We start from the raw sequence: 14,749 nt of genomic DNA, 5'->3' as shown, positions 1-14,749 counted from the left end.
TCTTCAGTCCATAGCCGAGCGGGTCACACTAGCAGTGTGTTAGGCCCTGGGTGTAAGCACAAGAAACCCCTGTCTGCCGCGAAAGCCTGCATTTCGGAAATCCTCCCCTCCAAATTCAAACCCAGGCTCTCTGCTCCCAGCGCTCTTTTGCAGGATCAGAAGAGCATCCTGTTGCCATCAGAAAAGGCTCAGAGCTACGAGAACTTGTGTGTCTCGGTTTCTCTGGGTGACTCCAAGAGAGGCCTCCCTCTGCAAGTGGGGGGCAGCGTGGAGAACCTGCTGATGCGCTCGAGGCGGGACTACGACGGCAAGTTGGGCAGCACCATGAGCCTGCAGGAGTACAGCACTGGCGCCAGGAGGCCCTGCCCGCTCTCCAGAAGGGCCGGCTCGCAGTTCACCGTGCTCTACCGGGACATGCACCACATCAACCGGGCCGGCCTCTCCCTGGCCTCTGTCTCCTCCTCCAGTGTACGGGATCTTGCCTCCCACTTTGAGAGGAGCGGCCTGGCACTGTCCAGGGGCGAGCTGGGCCCCAGCCAGGAGGGCTCAGAGAACATCCCCAAGCACACCGTCTCCTCCCGCATCACGGCTTTCGAGCAGCTGATCCAGCGCTCACGCTCCATGCCGTCCCTGGACCTGTCGGGCAGGCTGAGCAAGTCCTTCACGCCTGCGCTGGCCCGGGGTGGCCTGACCTCCGCCCGATCGGCCGAGTCCCTGCTGGAGTCGACGAAGCTCCGGCCCAGAGAGGTGGTGGAGGGGCTCAGCCCCGAGGGCCTCTATGCCTCCCCAATATGTAGCCGGATGGCAGACCCCACCCTGGGCTTCCGGGGCCTCGTGCCTTCCGAGCCCCTCTCCACCTGCTCAGACGAGCTGGACCGATGCTCTAACATCTCCAGCGACAGCCGAGAGGGCAGCAGCAGCAGTGTGCATGGAGACTTCCCCAAACACCGCCTCAACAAGTGCAAGGGCACCTGCCCAGCCTCATACACCCGCTTCACCACCATCCGGAGGCACGAGCAGCAGCAGACCTGCAGGCGGCCCGACTGGCGCCCAGACCCCCGGGGGGACAAGGCCACGCTCCTCAGGAACATCTACCTAATGAGCCCCCTCCCTTTTCGGTTGAAAAAGCCTCTCCAGCACCCCCCTAGACAGCCTTGCTCCGGGGACTTCTCAGGCCAGAAGGCAGAGCCCCCCAGTCAGCCCCATCTGGATGAGCCCCCCTCTGGGGAGAAGCCCTCGGTCCCCAAACGCCTGTCTTCCCGGCACACCATGGCCAGGCTGAGCCGGACCTCTGAGGCCCCTCAGGAGAGACCCTCAGCCCCGGAGGTCTGCCCGAGAGCCTTTAGTAACGGGAACTCCATGTCATACCCAGACCACGGCCTGGACAGGAACAACAACCCCCAAAGTGAACTGGGAACATCCCTCGGAGGTGGCCTTCTGTGTCTTTGCCCCATCTCACCTCACCCATCTCTCCACTCTGCTTGCTTTGTTCCCTCCTCCCGTGTGCCCTTGGTGCTCATTTTCTGGTCCGTCCTTCGTTTTCTGTTTGTTTTGCTTGGCAATTAATCATGGCTCGTAGTGGCTGCACTTCTTTAAAAACAGACCCCCCGTGTCATTTAGACTAACCGCCAAACTCTGTTTCGAAAGAAAAATTGGCCGTTTAGCTCCTCTGAGAAATTTGTTCATTTGAACTCTTGAACACCTTTGCAGTTCACACCAATCTCAACTCACCCCGTGGTTTTTTGAGAGGCAGCCTCTCTCGGTGGCCGTGTGTGTGTGCGCGCGCGCACGTGTGTGTGTGTGTGTGTGTGTGTGTGTACAGTGTGCGTCCCTGTAAGATCCTGCACGTCTCTTAATAGGGGCCCTTTTCAAAGAAAATCCTCTCTTTGCTCACGTTTTGCCTCTGATTAGTTTTCTTTGTATTAAACGGGTTCCTAAGTCAAGAAACAAGAGGGAGGGGATTTGGGTTTTTTTTCCTTCAGAATTTGAGTACTGACCACCAAAGACGGTGAACACTTGATATTATTTCTCACGGCTGAAAGGTGAAATCTCTTCCCAATCTGGTTTCCTACTCAAACCTTGCCTGTTTTAATTCTACTTTATTGTTTTGAAGATTCAGAATCGCCAAGGCATTTTATCCCAGCTGATTACTTGGAGTCTACAGAAGAATTTATTCGAAGACGTCATGATGATAAAGAGGTAATCGCCCCCTTTGAAATCTCTTAGCTCTTGGGCAGTTAAAAATATGAAGGAGGTACACATTCAGGGAGGGGATATGGTCTAGCAGTTAGAAGCAAACATTGGGTTTTCACAGGTGACTTTTTAGATGACATAGGCTCCGTCACTCCTCTCTTACTCTACTTTTCCAAAAAGTAGGACTGATTTTCCCCAAGGCCCCAGGTTCCAAATGCCAAGGCCAGCCAGTACTGCGGCCTGGGAAGTTCAGAAAGAGGTTGCCCACCGCTGCATTCGGTGCCTTGCAAGGGGAACCCAGAGGCCCTTCCTCTTGTTATTAAGCAGAGTCCCCCACCTAATTACTCTCCAGGACAACCACCCTCCTGTTTCTCCAATACCACCCACTCTCTATTGGCATAAAGCATAGTTCACATTGAGAAGGATGCAGTAGGAGAAAGAGGACACTGAAAAAGAATATAACCAATGGCGCATTTTATAAAAACCGTTTTAAGTTGCCTTGAACTCAGAAGAAGAGAGATACCCCAATAAGCATTGGTAACTCCCCACCCCAGGACTTCAGGATGCAGAGCTTGTCTGGAAGTTACTGCGATATCTGTCCTACAGTGGTAGAACTGACAGGTCCGAAAAGGAGCGGTGTTTCCTGGGGTTTAGGAAGGGGTCGTTCTGCGTATCAGCTAAACAGGCAAGATCACAAGCTTCCATTGTGATGAAGTGTTGTTATGAGGCGTGCTTTCCAGACTTCATGTTCCCGTAAGAAAGAGCCCTATAGATTAAACAAGCCCTGATGACCATTTTCCCGCAGTGAACTAAGAGATGGAAGACTTGCTTTGAACCTGTTGGTGGCAGGGGAGGGCATTCATGTGTACCCAAATCTGCCCCTTCCCCTGTAAAGTCTGAAGCCTTTTTCCTGGGTTGCTCTGTTTTGTTGAGTGGCTTCAGAGTGTAGGGGGAGTTTCCTGGTGGATTAGAGCAAGGCTGACATTGAAAAGAGCTGGAGAGTAACAGTCACCGCTGCCCGATGGGGAGACAAAGGGCAAAAATGACCATCGCTCCACCCCTCTCCAGGCACAACACAGACAGTTCGGTAAGACACTTGCACCTGTCCGTGGAAACAGGAAGAGGCATCTGATGGACAGAATTATTTGTAGTAATAAGGTGAAAACCCCACTCACAAGGAGTGTCCATTGGGCCACAGAACAGATGCCTTTTGGTCACTGTCACTGAGATAACAAGATTCCCACGTATCTGAGCCGGGGCTTCTCTGATGAGAGAAGATGACATTCCGTTTGGGTAGCAGTACCCCTAGCATCCAACCCAGAAGGTTTAGTGATAGACGTCTTGCCTACCACGTGGGCAGCAGATTTTACTTTGCTGGTTTCGCAATTCAGAGGGTGAGCAGCTCGCCCTGAATAACACAGGCTCGGGAATCCTTGTGTCTTAATCCATCATTTTTGGCTCATGTGGTTAAACTGGGAATATGGATTTACTGAGGTCATGTTCGGGTGCTGGGTAGGGAGCTCTGCTCCGTTTGCATCCTTCCATTTCCATTGCTTCAGCAATAACCCATGTCCCATCGAGGGGAATGACGGTCCTGGCCTTTTAATGGGCAGATGGTTTATTATTACCATTGGTGATAATGGCATCTCAGAGAGCGAGAACTCGTCAGTCCCGGGAGGGACATATAGCCAGTCCCCTTGTTTTATCTAGGAAAGGGCTGACACAGGGTGGCGGCTTGTCCAGGGCCACCGAGCAAGTTAACTTTTTCCAGAGGCTGAGCTGGAAACCAGAGCTCCCCTGTGCTTCACAGAGCACTTCCTCGTGTCTTGTCTTGATTAATCCTTACCACGCTTACCTGAGCACCGGAAAGCCACGACCAGTTGCTTTATTACTGGTGGACCCCGGAGGAACATAGAACGTGGGCCCTCCCTCCTTGGGGGCTAGGTGTCACTGAGGGCATTTAATTGTGTGCTGGAAGAAGACTGATGCTTTATTGAGAATGCTAAGAATGATCAGTTCTAACTAGAGCTTTCCTGCAAGAAATGTCAATCCCAGGACCATAAGTTTAATTCGTATGGAGTAAGAAGACATTAAAATTCACTTCTATAGGGTCATTTCAGTAGGCAATGAGGACATGTAGTTAGATACAACATTGTTTAATTATTTTAAAAGGCCTTTAAAACTAGAAATAGATGACTATTTCCTTAGGAGAGGTTATTTCTTCTAAACCCAGGTACCATTATGCTTGGTTTATCTTCTGTATTCATAGTCTATGCCATGCCCTTCAACTCAGCTTCCTTTCACCTAATGAGGAAAGAGTTAAGTTAAAAGTAATGATCTGAGTTCCCATCATGGCTCAGTGGAAATTAATCTGAGTAGTATGCATGAGGACACAGGTTCAATCCCTGGCCTCCATCCGTGGGTTAAGGATCCAGCATTGCCGCGAGCTGTGGTATATAGGTCGCAGACTCGGCACGGATCCCAAGTTGCTGTGGCTGTGGTGTAGGCTGGCAGCTATAGCTCCAATTCGACCCCTAGCCTGGGAACCTCCGTATGCTGTGGGTGCAGTCCTAAAAAGCAAGACAAAACAAAACAAAGTCATAATAAGTAAGTGATACTCTCTGTCAGTCACCTAAATAGCCTTTGGTACATGTTCTGAGACCTAAAGATTGTGCTCAGAGGAAAGGTTGTCTGGCCCAGCAGAAGCAGTGCCATATTTTCTGAAGTGAGTACCTCTAGAGCAGCAGGAATAGGAAGCACAAAAGTGACTTGCTTGCCATAGAACCACACAGTAAAAGCCCACAGCAGGTTTAACAGGCCTGATTTGGGCAGGAGGGATTAGCCAGCCCTGGTCCCACCATGGGAATACACTGTGGGAACTTGTCACTGCTTAAGCGAGGTAAGGACAGCACTTCTGGCCCCCTGCCATGCTCGTGAGTGGCTCCTGGTGTCCCCCTGGGTGACCTGGCCCTGGCCACCTGGTATCAGGAGGCAGGAGGCTTTGGGCTGAGCGGGGAGAGAGTCTGGGGACAGTGTAACTGTGCAGGGCTTAGCCCTCCCCACATCCCAGCGGTCCCCAGGTTTCTCCCCACAGTGCTGGGAGTGCACAGTGGGTGGTTACAGCGGGAGTGTCACAGTTGTGGCCATAGAGCCCCTCCAACATCTGTTTCCTCCCTATTGACCCAGCACCTTTTTCCTCAATTGTTTTGGTTGGGAGTTTTCCAGTACCCTGGACCAGATGATTCACAGCCCATTTTATGCAATTTCATGGCAGAAACTTTTAGCGGACCAGAGACGACTTAAGCGAGAGCAAGAAGAGGCCGATATTGCAGCTCGACGCCACACGGGCGTCATCCCGACGCACCATCAGTTTATCACTAATGAGCGCTTTGGGGACCTCCTCAATATAGACGATACGGCAAAAAGGAAATCTGGGTCAGAGGTCTGTTTTGGTCGCCTCGATCTGCTGCTTGACCCAAAGCAATATTTGCCTCCCCTCGGCATTGCCCTCCGTAGGCCAAATTAGTTCTCCAAACAGCATCTGTCATCCTGGCTTCCCTTAGGCTTGCTTTGGCTCTTCTCTGGCTGATCGGTGGACATGACTCCCATTGTGTCCTGTGCTCTGTATGTCCAAGCATGCCTGGCTGTGGGACCGGGGTCTGCTAGGCGCACACCCCCAAATGCATGCCTTAGAGCATCAGCTGCTTTCATCGGTCCGGTCCTCTCCATCTGCATTTTATCATGGTACCATGTTGCCTGTGCATTCTGCTTAGAAAGCTATACCTTAGTCCCTATGCATTAGTAGCTATGGGGTGGACAATGATAAGATTCTTCTTTGAAGAGATGGTTTAGTGTAACTCCTAGGACATACAGTACTGCCTCTCAGTGTCCTACAGTGAATTCACTGACAAAAGTGTTCAGTGGAGCTTAAGCCTCACCGAGGAATTTTGAAACAGAGAGTTTTGCAGTTGGGGTAAGAGCTCTCTGAGAGAGATTTCCTTTGTTCCCTTAATTTTGAGCTTTCTCAGCTGAGATTACAAAACCTAATATTATAGAAGGAACAAAGCAGCACAAATCTTGAAGTGATTTCATCCAGGCTTTGGCCTCCTGCAGGAAGGTCAACATGTTGAAATTCCTGTGCTGGCCAAATGCTGCATCTTAACGTTGATGTTTGTTTTGCCATGTGACCCTTAAGTGGCCCTGCTGAGGATTAGCTTCTTTGGGGAAGCACGTGTGTGTCTGGGGCTTGAGAAGGTGGAGAGATGGGGGAGTAAGGCCAAAGTGTATACATTCAGTGTAATAGCTGATTAATACTCATGTCGCTATCATTTGAGTGACAGAGGCCCCACTAGCTATTCATCATATAGTTTGGGTTTTTAATTTAATTGATAGATGATATCATTTTGCCTGAACTCAGTTGCCACGCAGAGTGTGAACATGGTGCTACTTCGGTAATTTTTTTTTTTTTTTTTATGGCCACACCAGTGGAATATGGAAATTCTTGGGCTAGGGGTTGAGTTGGAGCTGCAGCTGCCAGCCTGTACCACAGCCACAACAATGTCAGATCTGAGCCATGTCTGCGACCTAGACCACAGCTCACAGCAACACCAGATCTTTTAACCCACTGAGCAAGGCCGGGGATAGAGCCTGCATCTTCATGGATACTAGTCAGGCTCGTTACTGCTGAGCCACAACGGGAACTCTCATTGGTGTAAATTTTTTAAAGTTCACTCAGCTCTACAGCTGACTGTCATGGGGTAACCACCTTTTTTTTTTTTTTTTTTTTTAAATTGGAATCACTGTGAAACTTTTGTCCTTACAGTGTTGGTCATTTGGCCTTCTCTTCTGAACTTGTCATTTATTATTAACATCATATTTGTTCTTTTTTTTTAATTTGCTTACAACTGTCAGTTTATCTTCTTTGATCACAGACACAGATGCAGGCATTGAAATTCTTTGACATTGATTATGATATATTAATTATAAGATATATTCAATCGATTTCTAATATGTACATTTGTAGGTAGATAGATGGAACCATCGCATGAAAATGTGAAAATAAAAAATTCCTGCAGAGAAGTCATGGCCTTAAAGAAGGTCCCTACAAAAAAGACCCCAAGTGGAGGAGCCTGGAAACATGGGCATTTCACTAAGGGATCAAATCTAAAACTAAGCTTGGTGAAGCTTCTAAAAAACACTTTATCCCCCCTCACCCAGACTCTTTTTCCCCTCTGCTTTGTTTGTGCCTTCTCATATTGAAGTATGTGATTTAATTTTTATCCCATTGTTTGCTCAGACCAAAAAAATCACAGCAGTTGGAGCTGCTCATGGCTGGGGCAGAATTCTGTTGGCAGCCATGGGTGGTGTACTCACATAATTTCTCCCCTCTGTTTTTCTTTTTTTAAAAAAATTTGTTCAAATAACTGCTTTTAATGGTGGGGAAGAAACATGTGCAAATAACTACAATATGTCAAGGGGACTCTTTTACTCTTTTTGCTGGAATTGGAGATGAAGAAATTCCAGGCACCTTGCTGTGGCTGTGGTGTGGCCAGCTGCTCCAGCTCTGATTCGACCCCTAGCCTGGGAACCTCCATATGCTGCGGATGTGGCCCTAAATGACAAAAAAAGGAAAAAAAGACATTCCAGACAAAGAAGGGGTGTCTAGACAAGGTGTAGCACATCGGTTTGCCTAACTGGAACAGGAAGAGTGTCGTAGGAGATAAAGGCAGTTAGGTAGGAGTGGGGAGAAATTACCCAACGGCCTCATTTACCCACCTCGAGTTGATCTGAGGGCAGTTGAAAGACTCAGCCAACTTCAAAGCGAGGAAGTGATGTGATGGACGTATTTGAGGAATGTTATTTGTGCTCCTGAGTGACAGTAGATTAGAGTGAAGAGAAGGAAAAATCAAAGGACGCTTTGTGCCTGGAGAGACTAGAGGTCGGACCCGAGTCGGGTCCTGGGGGCGGGGAGGCTTGCCGTGACTTCATGACAGACTTGATGAGAGAGTGGAGCCGGGGGCCGCAGATGACTTTCAGGCCCGGGGGTCCTGGAGGCGAGGGCAACCCCACAAGAACGGAAGCCCTGGAGGAAGAGAATGAGCTCAGGGCTCGCTTTATCGGGCTTCTTGGGTGATTTCACAGACCGTGGGAAGTATGTGGAGCTGGAGGTGACGTGAGAGGTCGGTCAGGGGTTCATCTACTTGCAGGTCGTAATTGAAGTCAGGCAAATAGAACACGTTCCCCAAAGAGTAAGACAGGAGAGAAGGAATGACTTAGGACTTCTGGCTGTTTTTTTAATAGCAGCAGTCAGCTTTGGGAACCAGCGTTTCAGCTTTAGGGTTTTTCTGACCCATCTCTTCCCTAAATCTGGCCCTCCTGAGGCAGATCGTCACCCGATGTGTGGCAGAGCTGACCAGACCTCCATCTAGTACTCTGCTAAGGTCAGACAAAGTGGAATTTTGCCCATATTGCAACAGCAGCGTAAACTGGTTAGGGCGGATTTTTCTGCTCTGCTCTCTGGGAACCTGTGAAAATGGGTCCTTTTCATTGTACATGAATTGTGAGTCTAACTTGTCATTGTTTCTTGTGTTTAGATGAGACCTGCCAGAGCAAAATTTGACTTTAAAGCTCAGACGCTAAAGTAAGTGCCACCCGTCATATTCACTCAACTGCCTCTTTGAAATGCGGAAGTTCACTCATAGAGAAGAGGTGGAGAAATAACAGCGATTTAAAAAGCAGTAGGGCGGAGTTCCCATCGTGTTGCAGTGGTTAACGAATCCAACTAGGAACCATGAGGTTGCGGGTTCGATCCCTGGCCTTGCTCAGTGGGTTAAGGATCCAGCTTTGCTGTGAGCTGTGGTGTAGGTTGCAGACGCAGCTCGGATCCCACATGGCTGTGGCTGTGGCTGTGGCGTAGGCTGGCAGCTACAGCTCCAATTCATCCCCTAGCCTGGGAACCTCCATATGTGTGGGAGCGGCCCAGGAAATGGCAAAAAGACAATAGATAGATAGATAGATAGATAGATAGATAGATAGATAGATAGATAGATAGATAGATAGCAGTAGGATTTCCCGTCGTGGCACAGCGGAAACAAATCGACTAGGAACCATGAGGTTTTGGGTTCAATCCTTGGCCTTGCTCAGTGGGTTAAGGATCTGGCGTTGCTGTGGGCTGTGGTATAGGTTGCAGACATGGCTCGGATCTGGTGTTGATGTGGCTGTGGCTTAGGCCAGCAGCTACAGCTCCGATTCGACCCCTAGCCTGGGAACCTCCATATGCCGTGAGTGCAGCCCTAAAGAGACAAAAAAAGACAAAATAAATAAATAAATAAATAGATAGCAGTAGTGTTTAGGAGTTCCTGCTGTGATGCAATGGGTTAAGGGGCTTAAGGATCCAGTGTGGGGCTAAGCTGGCCTGGGAACTTCCATATACCATGGGTGTGGCCAAAAAAAAGAAAGAAAAGCAGTAGTTTTTAAGAGTTAACCATGCGCCAAGCACCATTGAAATACCTATTTAACTCATTCAGCTCTCACTGTAACGCTCTGGGGTTGGTGCTGTTATTATTTACTTTGTACTCATGGGGAAACCAAGGGCCGCAAGGTTAAGGAGCCTGCCCAAGCTGGCAGAGATGGAGTCGGGATCCACATCCAGGCAGCCTGGTGCCAGAGCCTGGGCTCTCACTGCTGTGCTGCTCTGCCACGTCTTATGTAAGGATTCAGATTGCTTGATTAAGTGGTGGCTTGAGCTGACCTTCTCTGTGGGAGGAACCAGAAGCAATCGTTTTGCTACTACTTCCCGAGAGAGTAAAGGCTTATGGGAACCCGCAGGAGACCAGCATTTCTCTAAGTATCTCTGTAAAATATTTCTCAGATAGTGTTCCATCATAGAAATGAGCCTGGGAACCACTGCATCCTATGTCTCTCCACCTCCCACCCCTCAGACTTTGCTATTGGCATATCAGTGGCTCTCTAGAATGCTTTCCATGCAGAAACTGATGAGCTGATTTCGTCAGGGTTACTTGAGTTTAGATGACCAGAAAACCTTTCTGTTTGGGTTTTTTTTTTTGTCATTGTTGGGTTTTGGGTTGGTCAGTTGGTTGGTTTGGGTTTTTTTGGCCATGCCTGAGGCATGTGGAAGTTCCCAGGCCAGGGTCTGAATCCACACCACAGCAGTAACCCAAGCCACTGCAGTGACACCACCAGATCCTTAATCTACTGTGCCACAAGTGAACTCCTAAACCTTTTATTTTATGTAGAACGAAACTTGGGAAATGCTACCTGTGACTGGGTTCTAAGAGGAACCTGCTTACTTCGTATCTAATCATGGATTCAAGTGGGCGGTGAGCTTTCTTGGGCAGCACAGAGCAGCAGCCATCCTGTTGTCCTGCCGATGGGAGGCCCCACGTCTGCTGCTGAGAGGGAAAGCCCTCCATCCTTAGAGGCCAGGAAATGCCCTGTGGGGCCTGCTCAGCTGTAGTTCTGATCTCCTCCAACACAAAATGGGAGACTAGGTCAGTTTCCAGAAACCAGGCACAAAGCTGGTGCAGTCTGGCTTTGTTTGTCATAACTCCATTCCTGTAGCTTAACAGCTCACGGGAAGTGGTGGCCTAATGGGCAGATCGTGGGCTCTAGAATCAGGAAGTCCTGGGTTTGCATCCTGATGATGCTGCTCACTGTCTTTGTGAGCAAGTCACCAACCGCCCCACCTCGAATTTTCTCATTTGTAAAATGGGCATAAAAATGCCTCTCCTGCAGGGCAGCTGAGATAATCCTTGTAAAATATTTTGCATGGCGTAGCAAAAGTACCCCCTCCCCATGAACTAACACAATGTTATAAGTCAACCATACTCCAATTAAAATTTTTTGTAAAGGGAGTGGGAGGCATTGGGAGCTTGGGGTTATCAGTTACAATTTAGAATAGATTTACAAGGAGAGCCTGCTGAGTAGCATTGAGAGCTATGTCTAGATACTCATATTGCAACAGAACAAATGGTGGGGAAAAAAATGTATACATGTGAGAGTAACTTGATCCCCATGCTGTACAGCGGCGCGGGGGGGGGGGGGGGTGAATTAAAAAAAAAAAAAGATAATTCTATAGGAGATAACCTTCCTTCTTAATTTTGTACAAGGCCACGGTGACCCATGACTCACTGCTTGCTTTGTATTCATACAAGAGAATTGTATAAACTATCAATAATCCATCCTTTAATGTGTAAGCTTCTGTCTCAAATTCTTAAATAACTTTGCTTTTACCTTTAATGGATAGAGCAGTTCTCAGATCTTTCTGAGAGGCTGGTCTTGGGTTATAAATCTTAATTTGGTTCAAATAAAATCTTCCATTTAAAAAAAAATTTGTAAAAAAGTATCCCCCCCACCTTTCTTTTAAACCAGAGACCCCTGGTTATTAAAAAAAAAAAAAAAAGTTATATAAATTAATTGTTTAGTTTAATCAAGATGTACCAGAGTTCCCTTGCAGCACAGTGGGTTAAGGATCTGGTGTTGTCGCTGCAGTGGCTCAGGTCACTATTGTGGTACAGGTGTGATCCCTGGCCTGGGAATTTACATATGCCATAGACATGGCCAAAACTGCAACAACAATAACAAAGTACCTTTTCTGCTTTTCTCTGAATTGAGGAAGTTCCATGCACTCATTGAATGGCATTGTGATATTATATTTACCAAGATTTCCTTAAAAAATCTTGTAACAGTGTTTTCTTTAGACCAATCCTGTCAAATAGAACAGGTGAGAAGGCTGAGATAGACAGAATCCACCACTATTTATCAACATTGCTCATGCAGTGTCCCACTGCTGTCAGTACATTCCTCGTGCAATGTCCCAGTGCTGTCACTGTACCACATTGCCTCAAAAAAAAGTTAAGAAAACTTTTTAAAGAGAAAATGAGAGATCCATAGATTTGAATATTTTAAACATATTTTAAACATCTTCAGTCACTAGGTTGTATTTCTCCCCCTATAGTATGTTATTCAACAAACTGTTCTGTGGGAGCACTCGGTGTTACCAAGTCTGGCAGGTTTCTGTGCCACAGAACTTTCTCCAAGCTTCCACTGTGCTAAGGGCCATGGTGACACACTCCAGAAAAGATCCAAAGTATATCATGTTACCATTTCTCAAACATTACTTCTCAATGTAACCATTATTTCGTGTGTTAGGCTTTCTCAAACCTTGTTTCCGCCAGACCTTGCCACTTGGTTCTTTGGGAGACAGGGGTGTGGTCCACAGTGCAGGAAGGGGACAGCTCCAGGACCCTGTGACCCACCCACTTTGGCCCGATCCATCCCCTTTGCCCAGGACCTCTCAGTGTCACATGAGCTGTCCCCCTCCCTGCTTATCTGGGGCCATTACAGCTCCCACCCACCTCCACAGCTGCGAGTCACTTAGGGTGGCAGAGTTTGGAGTCTGCAGCTCTCCAGCAGGCCTGGGTATGCTGGGAGTCCTGCACATTCATGTGTCCAAAGTTTGGGATAAACGGGGGCGGGAGGGGGGGACAGATTCAGAACTCTCCTCTTCCCCCCCACCCCAAGGGGGGCCATGGCAAAAATTTGGCCGAATACATTTCTTTTTTATGGAGACACGTGCCACAGATCCCCTTCACAGACTTCTTTGGGGTTAGAACCCTGCCTACTGATGTGAGACCCACACAGGCTGCCTTGTTCTTTCACTGGGCACAGCGCTGACTTTGTGTGGTTTTCCAGATGTGCTCCAGTTGTTTAGCCAGCATCCCTCTCATACCATGGGACTTCCTGGCACACTGCAAAGCAGCCACACCCCCTCCAAACTGCAGTCAGAGACCTTTCTTTCCATGTTGTTGGTTTGATGCAAATAGAAAAGATCTAGTTCATTTTTTTTAGTTTGAGAAAATTTCAAGTTACAGTTTTTGTTTATAATTTATCTTTCTGTCTCATTTTTAAAAACAGAGTCCTGATAAGAGGTTAACACATCATTATTGAAGCATATAACGGATGTGTGTGGAAAAGTGGAAAAAGGGCCTGAAGAACACTGAAGGAAAATCCACTTTTTCTAAGATCCCTTTTGCATGTTGAAAAGGATGCAAATTAACATTTCCTGACTGTTAACTATATAATAGGCACCATACTCTGTCTTTAATTTGTAGTTTGTTGCTAAATTCTCCAAAAACTCTGAGTTAGCTTCTATATTCAGTAAATAAAGTATCCCTGGAATTCCCGTTGTGATACAATGGGCAGCGTCTCTGGAGTGCTGGGACACTGGTTTGATTCCCAGGCCTGGCACAATGGGTTAAAGGATACGGTGTTGTCATGGCTGTGGTGTAGGTCACAACTGTGGCTCAGATATGATCCCTGATTTGGGAACTCCATGTGCTACAGGGCACAAAAAAGAAAAAAAAAAGAAGGAGAAAGTATCTCAGAGAGATTAAGTATCTTGCCCAAGGCCCCTGAGCTGGTAAATGGTCTAATTGGGCTTTGAACCCAGATGTACCTAATTTCAGAGCCTTTCTACTGCATGATGATAGATGGGTGGATGGATGGCTAAATAGATAAAATGATAAAAGGATATCAGTACATCACAAATAATTTGAGGGTAATTTAAATATAATGGGTAATGAAGCCTTGCTAGGGCCTAAAAGAGAATAGTGAAAGTATTTAGAAGGAAACATTTTTCATCATTTAATGAACGGCAGTCAAGACTGCTGGGTGCATCACTGTGGGTTGCATAAATATTCTGAGCATGAGATGGCATTGACCAAAAAATACATTGAGGAAACCGCAACAAACAAGCAAGCTATCAGAGCACTTTTGAGTGGTAGTCAGTTTGAAAGTGAACCTTCCTCCCACAAAAGGCTGGAAAAATGCCAACTGTGTTGTAATTTCCTCAATTGTGGGGTTTTCGCTTCCAACTATGGAGCCCCCTCTTGTGTAACTTAGCCCCTTTGACCTCACTCCAAGACTCCCTTTGCTAAAACAGTGAGCATCTTAATCGTACACATATTGGAACATCTGCTAAAATGCCATCGCCCTCTGTCCACAGGGAGCTTCCGCTGCAGAAGGGAGATATTGTTTACATTTATAAGCAGATCGATCAGAACTGGTACGAAGGAGAGCACCATGGCCGGGTGGGGATCTTCCCCCGCACCTACATCGAGGTATGTGTGACTTTCCAAGGAAAAGCCTGGTCATGCCCAAAGCCTCCTTTCTCTAACTCATGTTTTGTTTCCTCTTTTCCTCCCATTTTCCCTGCTTTCTTCTCTCTTCTGTTCTTCTTCACCTCTTTTCTCCTTTCTCAGCTTCTTCCCCCTGCTGAGAAGGCTCAGCCCAAAAAGCTGACACCAGTGCAGGTTCTGGAATACGGCGAAGCCATCGCCAAGTTTAACTTCAATGGTGATACGCAAGTGGAAATGTCCTTCAGAAAGGTAAGCCACCCTTTCATCCCATGCCATGGGGTCCCCCGCTGGGTGGCGCTGTTGTCCTGGGGATGTGGTGTTGCGGTGGCAGCCAGCATGGCAGGGCTGTGCCAGATCCAGGGTTCATTCAGGGCAACTGGAGGCTTTCTGAGGTGAGG

General features: G+C 47.7%; 1 protein-coding gene across 50 annotated transcripts in view; it reads left to right on the top strand.

Annotated features, from left to right (window-relative positions):
* Nucleotides 1-14,749, top strand: part of SORBS1 (sorbin and SH3 domain containing 1) — a 240,825-nt gene that overhangs the window by 200,545 nt on the left and 25,531 nt on the right. For 29 of the 50 annotated variants that reach the window (XM_005671334.4, XM_084994930.1, XM_084994920.1 and 26 more), the window contains 5 exons: nucleotides 2,114-2,199; nucleotides 5,468-5,635; nucleotides 8,787-8,833; nucleotides 14,219-14,333; nucleotides 14,475-14,600. In XM_005671334.4, coding sequence (XP_005671391.3) covers nucleotides 2,114-2,199; nucleotides 5,468-5,635; nucleotides 8,787-8,833; nucleotides 14,219-14,333; nucleotides 14,475-14,600 — 542 coding nt within the window. The remainder of the gene's footprint in view (nucleotides 1-2,113; nucleotides 2,200-5,467; nucleotides 5,636-8,786; nucleotides 8,834-14,218; nucleotides 14,334-14,474; nucleotides 14,601-14,749) is intronic. The other 21 variants (XM_005671335.4, XM_084994931.1, XM_084994936.1 and 18 more) reach the window with 1 other exon arrangement.

The sequence above is a fragment of the Sus scrofa genome, chromosome 14 (assembly GCF_054392235.1).
Source record: "Sus scrofa isolate SSC_HxYL_T2T_F1_AM1 chromosome 14, Sscrofa_HxYL_maternal_Yorkshire_Landrace_v2.0, whole genome shotgun sequence".
Classification (NCBI taxonomy): Eukaryota; Metazoa; Chordata; class Mammalia; order Artiodactyla; family Suidae; genus Sus; species Sus scrofa.
Note: the sequence above shows the minus strand (reverse complement) of the source record. Positions and strands in the feature narration are given on the sequence as shown.